This window comes from Epinephelus lanceolatus, chromosome 17 (assembly GCF_041903045.1).
Source record: "Epinephelus lanceolatus isolate andai-2023 chromosome 17, ASM4190304v1, whole genome shotgun sequence".
Classification (NCBI taxonomy): domain Eukaryota; kingdom Metazoa; phylum Chordata; class Actinopteri; order Perciformes; family Serranidae; genus Epinephelus; species Epinephelus lanceolatus.
Window position 1 is genome coordinate 11,086,060 of NC_135750.1, and position 21,048 is coordinate 11,107,107.

The 21,048-nt window shown below is 43.6% G+C and overlaps 1 protein-coding gene across 1 annotated transcript in view; it reads right to left on the bottom strand.

Moving 5' to 3' along the window:
* Window positions 1–18,925, bottom strand: part of meis1b (Meis homeobox 1 b) — a 90,746-nt gene extending 71,821 nt beyond the window's left edge. The window contains exons 1-7 of the mRNA XM_033613569.2: window positions 18,197–18,925; window positions 16,233–16,453; window positions 14,939–15,080; window positions 14,613–14,663; window positions 13,978–14,028; window positions 12,529–12,675; window positions 3,281–3,392 (exon numbers count right to left, since the gene is read on the bottom strand). Coding sequence (XP_033469460.1) covers window positions 3,281–3,392; window positions 12,529–12,675; window positions 13,978–14,028; window positions 14,613–14,663; window positions 14,939–15,080; window positions 16,233–16,453; window positions 18,197–18,208 — 736 coding nt within the window. The 5' untranslated portion in view covers window positions 18,209–18,925. The remainder of the gene's footprint in view (window positions 1–3,280; window positions 3,393–12,528; window positions 12,676–13,977; window positions 14,029–14,612; window positions 14,664–14,938; window positions 15,081–16,232; window positions 16,454–18,196) is intronic.
* Window positions 18,926–21,048: the final 2,123 nt, after the last annotated feature.

Here is a 21,048-nt window from a genome sequence, read left to right on the forward strand (position 1 = left end):
CGTGCGTGTGTGTGTGTGTGTGTGTGTCCCAACATAAACACCACAAAGACAAAGCAATCACACACACACACACACACACACACACATGCAGAAATCAGGGAGACTGCAGGCTTCAGAAAGAGCCTGAAAGAGCTGTTTAATGCCAGAGTTTAAAGCCTAAATTAACAACACACTACATGGCCAAAAGTATGTGGACACCTGAACATTAAAGGAATACTTCACCCACATAATGACCGCTTGTAAATCAGTTAGACCTACCGTATTACCTTAAATTTGTGAATAAAACTTTGTTTATCTTGCATGCCTCCACTGAAACAGGGAACATATTGATGTATTGATTGGTTGGGGACCATGTTTAACAACAGCAAAACTATATCAAACATCCGAGCAGCATAATGCACGTCTAGTTTATCCTGTCGTGTGCTCAGTACTTCCCAAACACATGTATTTTTACTGATAAACCTTAGTAATGGAGTCTGTTTTTAAAGGGATCATAGAGTGGTAGGATTAATTCGTTTTGGGATGGTTTATATTTTTGTATTGTTAAATGTTTTTGGTTAGTGTTTTGGGATACTATTATTACTTTGTGACTGCAGTTATTAGGAGAGTCGGGTCACATTCATATTGGTAGTGACACTCATTATCTATATGAGCATCTCATCTTCGCCTGTGAGTTTTTGTTCGGTTGGAGAAAGAGGGTGAGTGGGTCGCCATATTTTTTAGTTGACGGCACTTTTATTTGCTCACTGTGATCGTCTTAATTATAAATTTGTGTATGTTATAATAAGAAGATTCCTTTTCATTAATAAATTTATTTGACATATTTTTAGATCTCTTTTGTTGGCATGTCAGACAAGTTAACCAGGCCAAGCCTCAGCCTCTCAGTGACTTTTAGTTTGTTTCCTGCAGTCGCTACAGTAAGGTTTCAGCAAAAATGCATGTGTTTAGGAAGTACCAAGCATATGACAGGATAGATGAAACTTGAATTATATTGCACACTTGTGTGAGACGTAATCAGGTGTTTTAATATAGTTTTGCTGTTGTTAAACACAGTCAACAATCCATTAATTAATCAATATATTTGTTGTATTCCGTTGAGGTATGTGAGAAATACAAAGTTTTCTCCACGAATTCAAGGTAACACGGCATTACTAACTGATGTACAAATGGTCATTTTGTGGGGGAAGGATTCCTTTAAGTAGAAATAATATATTATTAGTAGCTGAGGATAGTTAATTAAAGGTGTGCCATTTCAAAGATCGGAAATTAATAAAGTGCACACTTGCAATATGTGAGTTAAGTATACTATCTTGATGTTCTTGACCTTCAAGTCAAACAGAAAAACTGATACTGGATGCTTACGGTAATGAAACTGATGATTTTAAGTAATTCTTTTTACTTTGTACTATCCTAAATCTACCTGAGGTCCTAGAGACACCCTGACACCAGCATGCACGGCTCCCAACTCTCCTGTAACACTTGGACAAATCAAAGCAACTCATTCACTGAGCTGACACACAGCAACACACATACACATGCAGAACATGCACATGTATACACACACTACTGCACATTTCACCCTCTAATGAACTTCAACAACAAACAACAACCTACAATAGGGGAGGGGGGATATGAGAAAGTAGAGAGAGGGAGATGATGAGACACAGGGAGAGACAGAGAGAGTGAGAGGGGGCGGGCCGACATAAGGAGCGGGCCTATAATTGGAAAGATGTGAAAAATGAAGTGTCAGTTTGGTCAATAGAGGCCAAGGGTCATGGAGGCAGGAGCCCAAACTCGGCACAGAGCACGCTCATTAGAGCGACCAATCAGATCTTGCCTGGCTGCCCCAGACCATTAGTCATCAGAGGTAGAGGCATACACACACACTCACAATTTTGCTTTGTCTTCTCCTATTTCACTGTAATTTCACTCATTTCTATCACTCTGTTCTCCTCTTCTACATCATCTAACTATTTCTTCTTTTTATCTCCACTCATGTCTCACCTCCCTGTCCCTCAGCTCCTCTGTCCAGCATTAATGACGAGTGACACAGAGAGACAAACTGTATGCAAGACAGAGAGAGAGAATGTGTGTGAAAGACACAGAAAGAGAGAGGATGAGACAGACAGAGAGACAAAGAGAGACACAGAGTGTGTGTTGACTATATAAATGGCTGCTCATTGGAGTGGAAGGCATGGCGGCGCTCTCTGCTCCCACCCAGGCTCTGCCTCCTGGCACTGGCAACCCTGCAAACTGCTCGCCTTGACATCGCTTTCAATAATATATGAAGTTGCTTTTTTGCCTACAGTTTGTTTGCAACGCTGCCCCTCCACCTCCAACCCATCCTCCCACCACTGCCTCTTGCTCACACACACACACACACACACACACACACGACCACACACATATTCTTAGAATGCATACACATCCAGCTTCAGCAGAGCTGTCTGGTCCCAAGACAGAGTGGAGATGAATGTGTTAAACCCTTTAAATTTAAGTCTAAACATATTATCAATAAAAAAAATCAAGTGAATCTAAATTAAATTCTGTGCATATTTAATTAACAATTCCTACCCAGAGCATTGTAATCTACAATCACATGTATGGACTGTCAAAGATGCAAGCGACCTGTAGTAACGGCTGCAAGCTTCAAAGTCACTGCTTCTTCAAAATAGATATAACTGATCATTAATGTCAAAAAAGAACGTCTCTCTTTTTGGCTTCAATTTCCTCAAAATCACCCTCATCATCTCATGACAAGGGGTTCATCATATGACAACAGATAAGAGAAGGAGAGCAGAAAGAGTTTGACTAAGAAGTCAAACAGTACATACAGTATGAACTCTGGGGTGTTATAAAAGCAGGAGCACACAAACACAACCCAGTGTGATCAGATGTAAAGCAGACTGAACATTAAAGGACTGCAGCATGAGTAAAACAATTGCTGGGGTGACACCAGGAACACAGAAACAGCTCTCTAGATGGGTACAAGACATCTACCAGCAAGACAGCAAATGCCCACCACATCTAGAAGTGATCTCGTACGGCTGACCATGACCTCTGACCTCTCTGTGAGTTACTAGCAGCAGCTGTGAGCAATTGAAAAATGTAATCCCTCGTCAAACTTCATCTGAACTCATACTGAAGTTGTTTTTCATGTACTTAATATAATGTAGCAGATGTAATACACTCAGCATCTTGGTCTACTGTGTGCCCCTGTCCTCCCCTTCTCCTCCACCTGATTGATAAGAAAAAGATGCAGACAACAAAAGTCTCTTACCCTGTTCACTGCTGTTGTCGCCGCTGTGTGATGTGTGCCCGCCGCTGGATGGCCCCGGCGTTCCTCCGGAGCGTGTGGACGCCGTGTCATCATGATCTCTGTTCCAGGACGTCTGTCATACAGAGGGAAAGAGAGGACAGAGAGACCAGCAAGTTAATCTACTTCTTTTGTTTTTCTGCCGTAATTTCTTGCGTTGATTTCAAAAGTAATTGTGGTTTTTATTTCTAAAGCATGCATATTTTATTTAATCTTCTTTTGAAAACTTCTGTCTTCATGTAATGCACATTATGTGGCAGCAAGTCCACACACACACACACACACACACACACACACACACACTCAGACAAAAACACAACCTCACACTCCAAACAAAATTTGCCAACTCTCCGCCCAGTCACGCAGTGTGTGTGAGCCCCCGCAACAATCTTATGGAATGAGGATTATGGGGGCTCGATGAAGAGAACGGGCCCAGACGAATAGCGAGCGAACATGTTGTATTAGTTCCCAGCTTTCTGAGGCATGCAATCCACGGCTGCCTCCATTTGGCTCAAACCACTAGCAGATGAAAATACAAAACAGCTACAACTTAAGATAGGCCGCAGCGAGTGCCAGGGAGTGATGTCATCCGAGCAGAGCAGACCAGGGAGAGAGGGGGAGAGAGAGGTAAATAACTCAAAGTATTGCTACATAAGTATAAATCCTCTGTTTTGTCCAAAAATTAAACAAAAAAATGGATGACCAATCCCACTAATGTAGATTTAAATTTCATTTCACAAAGCAGAGCCAAGACAGAGACATAACCAAATAAGCTGAAGTTTTCCCACAACCTTTCCTCAAACAAAAAATGAAACAGAATTACTGCACGGCCGACCGAACTGAAGCTGGCTTAAAACTTTATATAGACAAATGAAATGTGGAGGTATTACCACAGGGTGGAAGTTCATTCCTTTCTCTACGACTTCAGGAAAAATAACAGATGAACGCAAGCAGCTGACTAGACAAAAGAGACTCGGGAGACCTGGGTTTATATATAGTAAAGTGTGTGTGTGTGTGTGTGTGTGTGTGTGTGTGTGTGTATGTGTGTGTAAGGGCAAAGGACAGTCACAGGCCAGATGAGTGTCAGCTGCACACTGCACTGTTGGGAGCAAATGGTCCAGACAGAGGGATAGAGGAATGACACACACACCAAATAGTGCTCAGACACACACAGGTAGGTAGACGTCACATACAAACACACACACACAGTCAGATACTTACATATTAAGTTCCCTCACGCACTCACATTTACAGAGACATGGATACACACACATCCTGACATCACACTCCCCGTACTGCTGCTACACATTATTGAAACTTAACCAGATGTTACCTCTTATCTCCCAGTGCCTCTGTAAAGCAACATTAGCACTGAGGACAGGAGAGAAAAGAGACTTCAAAATAGAAGGAAATGGAATCTAATGTCTTATCACACGCTGCTAGCTTTCACAGGCAAACATGCAACAAACAAAACACGCACACGCAAACACTTACTCCAGCCTACACTGTCACCCGCATGAGCCTATCTTTGCTCTGTCAAATCAAATGAAGCAGATATCAAGGGGCAATGTGGTGTTCACATGACGCTTTTAGGGCTACGTGACGAAATGAGTGATAGAAACCCAGATGGAGGAAGAGAGGAGGGAGAAGAGAGAAATACACTGGGGAACAACTGGTTTCAATTGGGATACTACAAGCAGCGCTGCCTGTGCGAGGAGGATTTGGAGCCGAGTTTAGAATTGTGAAAAAAGGAGCAGACATTAATTCATGACACAGGGTTTGTTTTAAACAAAATGTAGAAGGAATAAAATAACAGAAGAGAATATACAAGTCAGCAAATTCAACACATTTGGGGTCTATTAGAGCCCGTTTGATGTTCCTGGGCTATGAAATTATAATCCAGTGCTTACATGGACGATATAATCGTTGTTTTCCAAATTAGGCTTTGAGGATTTGCAATAAAGAGGGAAGTCGCTGCACAAAGGCATGACTGGGCTGGTGATTGTGTAGATAAACGTTGATTTTAACGGGGATAAGACACCAAGACACTCTTTTTTTTTCCTTACAAATTCTTTTTTGCTGACCGTAGAACGCTGAAAAATGAAACACCCGTGCATGACCGAGTAACTCCGCAGAACATCAGAAGTGAGGTAATCCAGACCACATGCTCAGAGCGCAAACAGTTAACTCCGGCTTCTGCCAGCTCCTCCAAAAAGTGCAGCTTTTAAAAATGAGCAGAACTTGTTTATTCAGAGCTCTGTGAAAAAGAATAGTACAGTACCCCGGGGATGTCGAACGGCAAGTATTAAAAAAACCCAAGAGCCTCAACTCGCAAAGAGGATATGTTTTTTTTTCTTTTTGTTTTAATTCTGTAACAAATTCCACTTGAAAATATAATTAGAAAGTGGAGGGGGAAATGGCAAACTACTGCATTAGCTGTAATTGAACAAAAGAGCGCTTTGCCTGCTGGGAGGTGGCCGCTGAGGCCCCATGGGAGAGGGGGCGGGGCTGAGACAGGGCCTGGTGGCATCTCCGCGGGGACGGGGAGTTTATTTATAATCACAGGCCGCCCTTGGACGGAACAGGCCCGGCACTGATCTAACACTCAATTAATACACACACGGCTGAGATCACACAACACACACATGCCACTACACACAGGTCGCACAGCATGTGTGCACACTAAAACACAAGCTAGTACACACACACACACACACACACACACATACACACACACCTTCACACACAAGTACCTTTATCTACCTTATGCAAACACATCGCAGCCCCGCCATACTTACAGTCCCTATTTAACAAAGCACACACCTTGACCACAAGACACACAGCGACAAAAACACACACCCTGTGCCAACACGACTGCACACACAATGTAGAGGTCCACCTTGGAAATATGGGATATGTAAATCCACAAGATGAATAGATGCATAAACAGAAAGCTGGAGGAAACAGAGAGAAGGAGAGAGCTGTCCCTCTGCACACATAGCTACACACTTGATTTATTCTATGTCCCCTTAATGAGCCACTGTGGTCTCTCTCACCCTCTCCCCCTTTCTTCCTCTCCCGCTTGCTCTCTCCTGTGCGGGATGTAGATTAATTCAATGCTTAATTGTTTAGTAAATTCAATTTTCCACATTCTATTCTGCCTAGCTTTAGCTAAAGTTCTTAAATCTACCGCGCCAAGCCGAGGGAACCCTGTTTGTGAGCCGTGCATACCTTTTTTTTCTTTCTTTTTCATTACCATTTTTCTTCCTTCCACCACCCTAATTCGCCATGAAAAGATTTTCCTTGCTGGAAATTCTGATTCCGCTATGATCGGTGAGGCATTCCAATCCAATGCATTCTCATTGTGCCGCGTCTAAGATGCGAGGGGGGCTTCCCTTTCTCGCTGTGCCAGGCCCCATATCATACAAGCGCTCATGCAAGAAATGTTGCCTTGCCAATTCATTTACAATAATAAAGAAAATGGTTAAGGTTGTTGTGCTCCCCCCCCCCCCCCCCTTCCCTCCTCCCTGACTCTGAAATATCTTTTGTGATGATATGGATATTTACTTTTCACTCCGTGCCAGCGAGCGTGCGGGAATAATCATATGTGCATACTTAACGGCACAGACATAAATATCCAAATAACCCCACACACATACATTCTTCAGTGGTGGTACATCTGAATCAAAGATGACAGTCGGGCTACTCCATCCCCCAGAATGCCTTGGTGCATATGTTCTCCGCTGTTGTTTTCTTTAACACCATTTTTGACCTTTGCAGCAGCACTGCTTCCTCAAGTTGAAATCTGCAAGAATGCCATGTGTTGCAGCAGTGAGATGGCCTGCAATAACTCGGGACACATTCTCCCACTCAGCTGAATGCTGGTGGGGAAGCTGTTAGTGAAAGGGGCTGAAAGGCCAGCTATTGTAAACTCTTGTTTACTTTGCTTTCCACTGTGACTAGATAAAGCAGGATCTGCCTCTCTGATAACCGGCCAGGCAAGTGCTTGCCCAACTACCTCCGCTTTCTCTGCTCTCCACCCCTCTCCCCTCGCTGCAATATTAGTGCTTCCAAAATGAAAAGAGGGAGCTGATAATGGTATGCGTGGTGCAAAAAAAAAAAAAAAAAAAAAAAAAAGAGAGTGAGAGAGCATAAGACCCTCCTCCCTCCCTTTCTGTTCTGCACTCCCCTTCCTCCCTAACTCTTCACAATAGACAAAGAAAGAAGAAATAACCTTATAATTGCTGAAGGGGGTGAGGGAGAAAACTGGATTTGGTCTCTTGAGTAAGTAAAGTATGCTACTCTGAATAGCCGTCAGGTACTCTTCAATCGGCTTTTTAAAACTGGTGGGTTAACCTCATAGAGACAACCAAAGATAATTACATGTTTGAGATAATTACCAGAGCTTTCAAAGTCCATTTAGATGACACTCGCGGAAACTGACAAACTGATTTTCTTCCTCTGTGGCCTCTTCCACTTCAGCTCTTGCTAAAGACTCCTTGTTTACTCTCTGTGAGCTGAAATCCAAACAAAAACATTAACTCGAGCGCTCTCCCCTCCGCGCTATCTAACCCCAAACAAAGCATATTTCTTTTTTTTTTTCCAGTTGTGAATGAAAAGGCAGTCGTAATTTCTTAATGACATGTTTTTCCTGTGGTTTCTTCGTTAGCCTAGCCTAGCTCGGCTCGCAGCCCTGCTGCGCTGGGATGTTCTTGGTGGATCCCTTGGAGACGGGCTGTTTGTGACGGTGGCCATTGTCAGAGGCATGCAGGGGGTTAAGGGGGAGAGGAACTTTCCATTAGCTAAGTACACATGTGTTAAGCCAGGTTATTGTTTACTTAGCCAAAGAAACCACAGCAGGCCTCAGGGACAGACATGGACGCCCATCACAAGTAACACGAGACACAAGCCAAGAACTTTATTTGCAATTGGGATTTTGTGGCTATCACAAGAGAATGACTATGATACAGCGCGGCTCCACTAAGCACTAGTTTCCAGCAATACTGCATGATTTAAAAACAACTAATAAATCAACTGAAAAAATCCAGCACCTAGCACAAAAAAAGTTGATGTCTAAAAATGTATAAAAGTATATAAGAAGCTCCCGACGTCCCCGTTCTTTGAAGTCACTCTGGCCTTGATTTGCTTAATCAGAATCACCCCTACTTGCTATTCCACCACAATAATGAAGAGGCTAAGAAACACACAAGTCACGTGGTCGCCTCTTTGTATCACTTGTTGAATCCTTAACAGCCTCCCTGCATTCACTCCCCAATGGAAAAAAAGGGGGAGTTCAGGGGAGGGGAGGGAGGGGAGGGTGTAGAGGAGGGAGGGGGCGAGAGGGGGTCAAACCTCTCCTCCATTCAACTACAAAAGCTGCTATTACCAACAATCACCACGATGATTCAAAAGTTTGTATTAAGATCAGCAGCGTGCCACTGTAGGAGAGAGGGGGAATAAAAAAGAGGCAGAGTGTGTGTGTGTGCCTGTTTAGTCGGGTGTAACTTGATCCATACTTCAACGAGAAGCGGATAGATTAGCGATAGCGGTGTACTGATTAGGAAAATAGTGGCTGACCCCAGCGGTCAGGGTTTCCATTGAGTTAGGAGGGGAGGGGGCCAGGGGTCACTCTTTGACCGCCAGAGTTACCTAAACCAACACTGCTGGGTCTCACTGACCTGGAAACCAGCACTTGTATGGCATAACAGTGCCAATTGTTGGGAAAAGATACCGCGATAGCACTATCACGAATAAATTCTTACACAGTGACCACAACATTAAACTCACACAGGCTGGGTTTGTTTAGGAAAGATTGTGCGGGACGTAAGAAAAACATATCCCAAATGTACAGATGTTATTTCAGACTGTTGGCTATTCCACATTCTTTTTACATGAATTCAACAACAACAAAAAAAACACACTCTGAAAAAGTCACAAAGCCTCTCTAATTTAAAGATACCTCTCCACTAAATTAACTCAACAGATCAACTGCTGAGCATTCACAATCATTTAAGACTCTCTCACATCCACAAAAAGGCAGGCAGAGAATATTTTTAAGGGAAATTTCAATTATTTCCAGCCCCACTTCAGCCTGCATGGCTCAATCAAGTAGAGGAGCTCTTGAGAATTGGAGTGAGTCCTCAGCACTATTAGTAGTGTTCTGCTCTACAGTGGAGAGCCCGGGCCCTCGGAGTTCATTAGCAAATTGCTGCGCCCCTCCCCATGCTTTCTGCGCAATTAAAGGCAACTGTGCAAATGACGTACGGCGGCGTGGAAATACCTCCCCGCTTCTTTAGTCTGAGGTGAACATGTGTGCCAGGCAAATAGGGACGCAATCAGCAGAGCGACTGCTGCCACATTTCCACAACAACAACTGAGACAGCCGTGTTCAGTGTGGACACGGGTCTTTCCACATTAAAGGCCTCTGCAAAAGTCACTCAGAATAATGGAATTTTATTGTGGCTTTAATGTTTATATACAGCTGAGCTAAAAGTGGGACGTATGTGTCTAATGGGGCAACTGGAAATGTGCTGCTCAAGTGGAGAAATGAGGCAAACGTGATGGGAGGCTCTCCAGGGAGTGGCAGGGAAAGGGTTAAGAAAGTCCAACTGGTGCTAACCAGTCACTCCACTCACATAGCACCTGAGGGGGGTGCTGCATTTATCAGGCCAGTCTGAACACACACATGCATACAGCAGCATACACACTAACACACACATATATGTAAACACTTGTAGACAGATGCATGCACGCAGCTCATGCACATTTCCACACACACACACACCTACACAAAGAGACACACACAAACACAGGAGGGTGAGCCCAAACTGGCTGGGCTGCATTCACAAGCCAGCACAGAGCCTCTCTGACTTTTTCACCTCTCAGCTATGCTCTGCTTTCTTTTGAAAGGGGCGCTCAGCGTCCCTCCATACTCGCCTGCATAGGCAGGCTAACAAAGCAACGTAAAGACATGTAAAGAATATTCAGAAAATTACTGTCATGACGCAAGGGTGCATAATGCAGCAAGAAAGTCAGCATCGTTGGATTGTTGAGTTTAATAAATTCAAAGTATTTTTTTTTTCCTCTGACATTTTTTTTCTCCTCTGCTACAGTCGCCTCACTGGAATAAATTGGTTTATGAATAAATGAGCCTGCTTTCTCCGTCTTGTTAACATTGTTCTTTTGTGCAAATTCTCAGCATTTTTTTCCAGTCCACTTCAACTTTATGCCCGAGGGCATATATTAAAAATACATATGGAAAGAGATAATGCACACACAACGCAAATTCGTTAAGGATGTCACTGCCTTACAACTGCAGATAAGATGTCACACAAAAATAGCACACACAAAAAAAAAAACTCAAAAAATATATATTCAGCCACAAGTAAGTTATGAAGTGCAGTGCCATTAGACTGACAATATAAGTATTCAGCAGTGAGAGGCATGCACCCTCTGCCTGTTTGGATATGCCCATTTACACACAGCCTGCTGCTGTGGACAGTCTCCATGTTATCCTACTGGAACATCAGCCCATCCCTCAATATTACACATCTGTCAAAAAGTTTTCTCTGTGTTTTACTGCAAACTGTGCCTGTAGGTCATTTATATGATTCTGTCACATCAGCGTAAACATAAGCTTATGTGGTTATGCCCTGAATTGGCTATATATGTAGGGACCATCATTATATTAAAATAGGCCATGTCTTCATCTTACAGTCAATTAAAGATCCGCATCAGTGCCTCAAGCACAACATAATTTTCTTCATATACCTAGAAACCCAAGGGTTTTAACAGACTCTATTTCCATATCTATATACCATAAGGCTTCATTCCATGTCCTGACCTATCTTTAAAAAAAAAAGAAAAAACTTTGACAACTGAATCCCCAGTGAATACAACAAGCCATTCAAAGAGACACTTAAATGCACAAGTGGCGTCTGTGTTATTTAATTCTGTTCCTGGATTAAATGAAGTATAATCTTCCGGGTGATCTTTCTCATTTCCATAATCAGACATAAGGGCCGGGAATGGAGGAGTGCATGCGCGCAGGGTGGGGTGGGGGGGTGGGGGGCTTCCCAGTCGGGCCCCAGTTCGCTCCCAGTCCTGCCATTCAGCCCTGAACATAAAAGCCGGTGGCTGCCTCTCTCTCTACTCAGACCAGCCACTCAACCATATGGAAGTCCGCGGATTTAAATTATTTAGCCTAATCGCTTCATTACTTTTTATGTCGGACTATCCAACTAATCCCTTTAATTTGGCCACTTGATTTTTTTCCCCTCATCGGTATCCATAGGCTATAGCCGCCGCTCTCCTGAGCCATCCCTTAAAACTCTGCGATAGTTAAACTTATTGAAACATTGGGGCTCGCAGTCTGCAGCCATGTCTCGTGCACAAATGACTCCAGCTATTAATGGTCGAAAATCCAGATTTGCATAATTCTAATCATCGGTTGCTGTTATCATTATTTAACGGCAGTGTATGGACCATTAGGGTCATGCCTGTGCGCACACTACAATGTCCCCCGAGTCCCGACAGTCAGTGGAGCACATAATGAAGGCTGTGGTTATCTCTGATATCGGCACAAAAGGAAACACTCCCTAATCTACCTTTAATACCCGCTGCTTCTGTGGCTTCTCGAAAATAAAAACCGTCTTATTGCTGCTGAATCTGTGCGCTCTGGGCGAAATAAAGGAAGAAGAGGAGAGGGGTCTCGATAAGCAATGTGCACTCATGTCTAAGGAAAAATACTGACAAGACGCGTAATGAACCGTGAACTCCACAGTGGAGAAACCAAGGCACCTCAGCCACAGTCTGCAGCCCATCCTGCTGCTGCTGCTGCTGCTGCTCTCCTGGGCTCCACAACACACAGGAGCTGAGAACGCTTCACTTTGGTTCAAGAAGACACCGAGAGGAGAGGAGGGAGAAATGGAGAGAGGCGCTAAATTAAAATCGACATGAAACAGGTCAAGTTTATGGCGATGCTTTTTCGAGCTAATCTTCCCAGGTCGGTTCCGGGTTCAAGTCTTAATGGGCCAATAATAGCAACATTATTCAGAAAATTTTTCATTCCGATGGATGGAATGTAAAACGGCCTTAATCATATGCAAATAACAGCGCAGCGGAGTAGTGACCCAGAATAGCTGAATAGCCAGCAGGGAGAACACACACACACACACACACACACACAGAGGGAAACAGAGAGAGAGATGTACCTGATCAAGGGCCACCGATGATCTCGTGATTTCCTCGCTGTCTGATTTGGACCCGCCCTCTCTGTCGTCTATGACCAAGTCGATGGGCATCTTGCCTTTCAAGCAGCTGATGTACCGGTGACAGAAATTATCACACAGCTCGTGTACCTTCAGAGAGAGAGAGGAGGGAGGCAGAGGCGTCACACACTCACCCCCCAAAAGGGACATCATCACACAACAGCGACATGTGCAACCACAACACACACACACACACACACACACACACACGACAGCCTTTGACATGCAAAAGAGCCCCGAAGAGTTTTTAGGCAATTTGGCAGAGCCGAAGATCACAGCACAGTTGTTGCATCTGAAATATTTAAATATTTTAAAAGAGTTAACATGAAGCGTGACAGATCACTGGCAGCATATTATTGCTTTGGCACTGTGAGAAATTATTAGGCTAAATATAGTCACCTATTATTTATTTATTTATTTATGTTACCCCCCCCCCCCAAAAAAAAAAGTTTTTAATCTTTGCTCTGCAATTGTAAAAACTGAAATCTTTCTTCAGGCTACAAGGTGTGTCCAGTAGCCGTGCCGTGGCGCGCCGTGGCAGCGCGCTCCATCCGGACTGTGGCAGTAACTTTATTTTTCCTCCTCTCAAAATAGAGATATCGTCGAAAATTGACAGTGACAAGAGGGCTCAGGGGCTACAACGCACTCAACACCCGTGTTAAATTCATCATCGGTGCCCCGGGTAGTGGCCATTAGAGGAGGGTGACCCGCTTGACTGACATTTAAGGTAAACTGTTTAATTTCGTCGACTTATTACATTATCGCTGCCAATGCGGCGCATCCCACCGCCCGAGAGGCACAAATGTCAAATGGGCAGAGACATATAGAGAAGTGAAAACCCCTTTAAACTTCATTTGCATTTTAATTTTGCTGCACAGCAGTTTGCAGACTCTTATTTACAGCACAGGTTGCATAGTTGGAGCAAAATACATAAAAAAAAAACTTTTCAAAAGTAAAACTTTTAACAGCTTTTATAATGTCTCATAATGTTAGAGTTGAGGTTAAAGTTGACTGTACAGGCTACTGTAGTCCATCTGATACGCAGACAAATCACAGTTTTACACCCACTACTCCCTCTATCCACAGATGGCTGCCTGGGGCCTTTTGCCCTCCACAAAGAATCATTTCTAAAACCCGCAAAGTTCGCCTATATGTTTCACCTTGCATGCAATTTCTGCCAGTATTAAACTTCATTAAAACGTGCGGGGAGATTTGGGCACAGAGATATCCGTTCCAGTTGTAACAGCTTGCGTCGTGATTAAACGCGGAAGAGAAATGGCCCCATGATTGATTTTGACGCTAATTATAACCGACTAGGAAAAATACATTTTTGCAAATACAGCCCATAGGTCTGAAGTGGCACAGCGGACAGGAATGGCGAGAGAATATTACCTTCTCCAGCTCCAGAAGATGAAATCGTAAAACTTGAATGGCTTGAATCATCTGAAAAATTAAAATAACAATAAAAAATGAGCTGCTCACATCTCTTGATATTAAACAGGCACGTTTTTCTCAATACAAGTAACTGCAGACGAGGAAAATATTCATATGAATGGATTTTATATGGAACTGATATTAAACTTGGACGTTATTGCAATATGGAGAACAGGCACACAGTACAGCCTGGCGCTGCAATAAGCCTCAGAGTCAGAGATCTATTAGCCACCAACTAGTCGTGAGGAAAAACGTTGCTCTCACATCACATTCAAAGTACCAAACTGTACAAAGTGAGAGGCATGCAGAGAATAACTTTCCAGGCAGAGTTCAAAGGTTTGTGTCAGCTGTCTAACAGCGGCCCTTCATCTACAGATACAACCGGGGGCCATCATGGTATCAAACGGCCCCAAAAAGAGGAACATCACCTCCAATCCTGCTTTAACCTCTCAGCACCACATGGCTCTCTGACACTGTACTGTAAATACAGCCCGCTAATAAACATGCAAACAGCAGCTGGTGTGTTCAAATACACTCTGGGAAAATACAGCAAATGTAATATGTCATGTGAAAATATACATAAAGCATCTTACCAGATTATCCAACTCTGGATTTGATGAAAATAAAGGCTTTTCTGCCCGAATCTAAAAGCAAAAACATTTTCACAAAATATATGAATATTATAAAGTTATAAATAATATATAATATAGATTAATTGTAACATGCAAGTATTGGCATAATGGTGCATTAATTCCTACTTTACGCAAAGCATTAAACACACTATATAAAATAAAAACATTTTCAAACAACTTTATTTTCTCTCTGCAGATTTAACTCTGTGCTCCACACTTAATGCATGCAGGTGAGAAGCTCAACCAGCCCGAGCACGCACATTAAAAAAAAGTCAAACTTTCCTGACCTGTTTTGCAAACACTGCTATGTCTTCATTGAAAGATTCCGATGAACAGACGTCTCCTCCCGCCACCCCGGGCTCTCTGGGGGTGCAAGTCGCTAATTCACATTTCTCAAAAATCAGTGCAAGCAAGGGGAACAGGGGGTGCCTGGGAACACACACAATAGCAAATGTCACCAGAGAGAACAGCGCCGGGGTCAAGACTACTCCAGGCTAGATTTAGCCAGCCATGCTACTCTTCAACAACTCGCCCATGGGGACTGCTGCTGCAGCCCGTGCTATTATATTATGCAGAGGCTCGGAGAAAGGCTGCAAACAGCGGGCAGACTTCTGTGATTAAATCTAGGCGCGCCTAATAGCATAAAAGCTTTAGAGTCAGTCAAACAATTTCTTGCACAGGTCTCCGTTTGGATCCCAGGCGTGTGTGTGTGTGTGTGTGTGTTTGGCGAGAGCCTCTGAAGCTGCAGGCGACTAAATGTGCTCACGTTTGTTGATTATTTATTGTTAATGTCACCAGAGTAAATATGTGCACGCTGGTAATGTGGTGAAAGTTGTGTCAGTGTGGCGTAAGATGGAGAAGCTGTTCCTGGCAGTGTTTAGCCACCGTGAAGATATCATGCTTAGAATTTTTTAATTAACTCCTGTAAATTAATAAATGACATGCATATGTGGGATTTCCTTTAAACATGATATATTTTTTTAATTTGCTGAAGCCTGGCACATTACACACAATTAATTAAAATGGCTACAAGAGAGAAGGTAATTATTTTACTCGTGATAAACGATGAAACTTTAAAAAAACTGATGAAACTGAAAAAATTAAGCAAGTTAAATTCTACAAAAAATAATAGAAGTTATAATTAAAGTGGACTTTGTGTTATAATTATTCTTTAGAGTTAAAATATTTTTTCAGGGAATTTAATAGCAGGACAATCTTGAGATAAACTCCATGTGTAAACAATTTTTTTTCTCCTCTAGAATTTATTTAATTCTCTATGAGCAGAAAGGCGTGATAAACATGACTGACTTTAAAAGCTAAGATTCAGAAATGAACAGAAAATAAAAGGAGGGAAGCTGCAGCCTCTCTGTGTCCCAGCGTCTCTGCAGCAGTTTGGGCTCCAGTGTTTTGCTGAAACACTTCACCGAGGCGCACGGCCGTCCCGGGCATGGAGCCGGTGTTCTTCCTCCTACGGGACTGACTTTGCACCCGCTAACCCACCCCGACTGCCCCCTCCAGGCCTGGATGCACGCCTGCCCGCCAGAGTGCGAGTTTCCCCGCGGACCGGAGGCTTGCACCTACCCGTATATAGCGTCTTTATCTCTCTTGAGAGCGTCGTTAACAGAGGAGCCCATACTGGGAGGCATGGTGTTGGTGTGGGCGGTGTGCGGGTACTGGTGAGAGTGCAGCTGGGGCCCGTGGTTGAGGTGCACCGCCTGCATGGACCGGGCGCCGTGCGGGTCTCCGTACATAGTGGTCGGGATGCCCACCCCGTCCATCCCGTAGTGGGGCAAGTCTTCGTACTGCACACAACAAACACGCGGGTCCACAGTGAATACACATGCACAGGAATATATCCAACTCTGCTTAGAACTTTGCTGTAAAACCACAGGTCAGGGATATATTATAAAAGTTATGTAAAGCAGGAGAAGAGACACTTAAAGTCTTGTTTTTCTTCCAAAAAAGTAAAGTAAAAATGTTCCAATAGTTTCTTTAATTTCCAAAACAAATCGACATGTTTCAACATTTTTCTTAATTCAAAGTGGTGTCCTGACCCCGTGCACTGAGCTGCCTTCCTCTGCTTTGCTTCAAATTACTGACACTTGTGACACATGCAAAGCAAGAGAAATAAATCCACCCCGGTGATTTATTTTTTAATCGTTTAAGAAAAGTCTGAAGTCCAAGTGACTTGTTAAGAAGGATTTACAGAGGGGGAAACTGCTGCAATTATTCTGAAGTGAAACTAGTTTTAGTTTTAACTTGTTCTCAGTGACCCTTGTAGCTCAAACAAATATGAATTATTCAATGTGTTGAAAAATAGTGGGAGCACAAAAAGGTAAAACTGCAGCAACATTATAATTATCATTAAGCAGGCAGTGCTTTGGTTTTAACACCACCAGTCTGGTTTCCTGTGTTTTCTCTGTTCACAACAACAAATGTCTTAAAAGCGTTAATTGCAGTGTTTTCTTATTTTAAAGGCTCATAATTGTGCAGCTTGTTATTACCCATCAAGCACACTGTGGTTAGTGCATGCAACTAACGCAAGCAAACGCGTGTTGTGCTTTCCAGTTGAAGTGGATATTCAAACTTTTTCATGCCTCAGTTTTGAGTTAAATACTGTAGCCTCGTCTTTACACTGTTGTTTGCTGGTTATTAAACACTCTGCTGGTGTGTTAAAAGCACAAATGTGGATCTAGGTCTCAAAGTAGACTAAATAAAAGCTTTATTCGAGGTTTGCTTCTTTAGCAGATTAGAAAAAGAGGCTTGAATTATTGATGTTGCTCTCCAGAAGTGACAAACAAGTGCCGGGGAAAGAGTAAAAAGCATTATCACTTTAAGCTGAGCATTTCGACCCTAAAGGCAAAGAGGTGCAAACCCCGGCGTGGTGCAGCTCCAGTGCCAAACTAAGCAGCTAAATGTGTCCAGTGTGTCCCTAACATCTCTGCTTTTACACTGTTTACTATCCGTGTGAAGATCCCAGCCGCTGTGTCCGAGGCAGTCCTGGAGGTTATGAATCAAAGCGTTTGTCATCACCTCATTGCTAAAAACTGCCTCCCTGGCATTATGCTAATATCGCATGTTTTAGCACATTTTGCGGCGCAAAGAGTGATGAAGCAGAACTGACTCTGAAATAAGGATTTTTAGTTTTGCTCACAAATGCTCCACTCGATGTAGAATCTTGACGGAACAGTGTGAGGAGAAATGTGGAGATTTGTTTTGCCTCTATGCCCTCCCCCATTTCGCTTCCAGTAACTGGCCTGTCATAACTAATCTAAAAAACATAGCCGATGTGAGATATGATCACGCTTCCAATGTCCCTCAGTGGGCCGGTTTGTGGAGCAAACGAGTGCGGCCGTGCGTAATACCGTGCCAGAAGACGCCAAAAATGAAATCGTGTCTCCATGTGTCAGGAAGACGACAGAAACTTTCGCCGCGAGTGTGTGTCCGTGCGGGTATGTGTGTCATTAAGCCACGTTACAGTGCAGGATTGCATTCAAGCACAGCAGACTTAGAGAAACTTTTTTAGGGGGGATTGCCCTACGTACCCGTTGCGCCATAACCCTCCTGACTCCCTGGTCGTCCTTTCAGTTTAGATAAATCCCCTCTGAGGCCAGGGTGGAGACGAAATGAAGAAAGAAAATCCAAATAAATGGGAAGATGTTTCAGCCAAAATCCCGTATGCTTCTTTTTCCACGGAACGGTGAAGCCAGCCCCCGCTTTCTGCGCAAGTTTAGCCCAGGCGCGGTGAATAGGTCCTCGGCTATCCTCGGGGCAGCGGCGCCAGGCTCCTTTTCCAAAACCAGGATGAAAATAAAATAGCCCCTCAAACAAAACTGGCGACTCTCATGGCTTTTTGCCACTCCGCCTGTCAGTCAAAACGCGAGGGCTTGTCAAAAGTACCGGATGAATGATGGTCCGACGCGCGTCTCCACGGGATCGGCACCACCTAAATGTTAATGGTCACAATCACAGTTAAAAAATGAAGCAGCTCTCCTCTCGTTTTCTTTGATCACTCTCGGCTCCCGGCTTGATTTTCTTATGCAAAAGCGTCTAGAGGAGATCAAGAGGAGGTGGGGTGATAATTCTGGCTTAGGCTTTCTTAAAGGAGCCACGATCGATGCTGTGCGTGTGTGCGTATATATGTGTGTGTATGTGTCTGTATGTGTGTGAATGCGTGTGTATGCGTGAGCCGCCTGCCCGTTTGTGTACAATGGATGTGTGTGTTGAGCTGAGGAGGAGCGGAGGATCTGGACCAGACTGCTGAAACCCGGAAGTAGTGGTGGCCATAACAGGTCGCGTCTTACACAACGCACCGGGCTGCAGCAAGTCGTGCGGAGAGGAGGGGGGGTGGGAGGACCCTGCGAGACCAGCCAGCCGCACCGCGAGCTGGAACAACACGGGGATAAACACCGAATATGCACCTATGACTCCGGCTTCATGTCTCATTCTCTGAAACTGACTTTAATCTGCAGCCACGAGCTGTTTAAACGTCTGTGTGTCGGGACTGACGCGTCCAGCATCCACTCCTCTGCTTGTAAACAGTTTGTTAACGGCTAATTGAGGCAGCTTTCACCTCTGGTGTGAGATAATGTCAGGTATGTTATCAAGTCTGAACTGCATGTTAAGTTTAGTCTAGATATAACTATATCATTGATTTCATATGCATTATAAATAAGCTCATTCTAATAGTTTTATAGTCAGCTAAAGCTTCTGGGAGGCTCTCAGCATCATGTCTGCATGGTATCCACAGTGCAGGCTGCAGCCAAACACTCAGTCCTGCAGGTTTTGGACCTTTTATAGCTCACTATGAACTTCTATACAGTATATTTGCCTCTCACAGTTGCATTAATGGGGATGCAAAGCCTATATACTGCTTGGGTAAGTGTCATCTCCATATTAAAGACACCATAAACACAACTTTAATCAAGTTATATGGAAGCACTGTTTATTTTGAAATTTAAAGAGTTGTTTTTCTGTGCAAAATCAGTGTAATTAGTCCACATTGTAAACATGTGCTGTCCTCTTCGTGCTGAATTTTGAAATAAGATATTAAAATGTTGCAGAAGCTCTCCAAAGCATCTCTTACGTCTGAGTAACAGTTCACATGTCGTCCGTCCCTCTCCCCCACAGCAGCGCTGAATGGGTCGCTCCAGTCTGCCCGGGCTGTCCAATGGCAGAGAGGCTCAGGGATGGGAGCCCCCTATTGGCTCCCCACATGATCGATCCGGGGCTGATTGATCGGTTTTAGGCCACATTTGCGAGGAGGCGCAAAACAAAACATCGTCCCGCGAATAGAAAAGACACACTTTGTGTTTTCTGACAACTTCTGCAGGCTGTACATTTACCAAAACACTGAATATTATGTATAAAGACCAAGACATCCCTCTCTTTCTCTTACACTCTCTGAGACACACACACACACGCACACGCACACTTTTCTCATCTCCAACTTCATTACTTTCTTCAAAACGTGCACTCACACTCTGACTAAACCTCTCAGAACCAAACAGACTCGACACCCAGATGAAGATGTTGTCAACTTTCTCCTCTCACTCAACTTCTGTCTCTTCTCTAATGAACCTTTCACTGGAGTTTCACGGTTTGCAGTGTGGAGGGAGGCTGTAAAAGTTTGGTCAAATATTGATGAGCTTTAATTTATGGAGGGGGAAACTTTGAATCTCGAGTAATTTCAAGAAAAGTAATGATATCACTGAGTGGTGTGTGGATGTAAATTAACAAAATAGTTTGAATTTACGAGGTTAACTCGTTATATTTCATTAGTCACTGGGAAATAAAGGGGTACAAATCTTATTTCATTTAGTCTATCAAAGTTTTTTTTAATTAAGAAGAGAATGTAACTGCATGAAAAGCTTTATTAAATATTTATGATATATTTCATGGCATATGATGTCATATAAAAAGGGGGAATTTAAATGGACAGGATGAATTTTAATGAAAGACGCTGAAGGATTTCCAGAGTTTTGTGTGTTTTGTGGTTGTTTCCTCACATGATGATCACCGAGTAGAGCTTTACCCAACTTTTCATTTATTTCTCAGCCCATCACACGTGAACAGAGAGTGTGTAAAAGAGCCGCATTATCTCCTGATTATGCTCATAAGGTGTTGCTGGTCGGTGACAGCCTGTTTGAAGTTTTTTTTTTTCTCCTCCGTGCAGCGCGTCCAGTCATCGATCATCTGCCCCCGGTGCCAGAAATGGTGTCATAACATGATAATGCGGCTTCACACATTCGGCGGTGATTCCTGTGGTAAAACCCGAGCGGTGGGATCCGATGGGACAATTTTACAGGCATAAATTTACTATCAAAGCCTCCTGCAGTCCGGCCAGCGAGGCTCCGGGGCGCGGACAGCAGAGGATCCACGAAGCCGCGCAGGACGC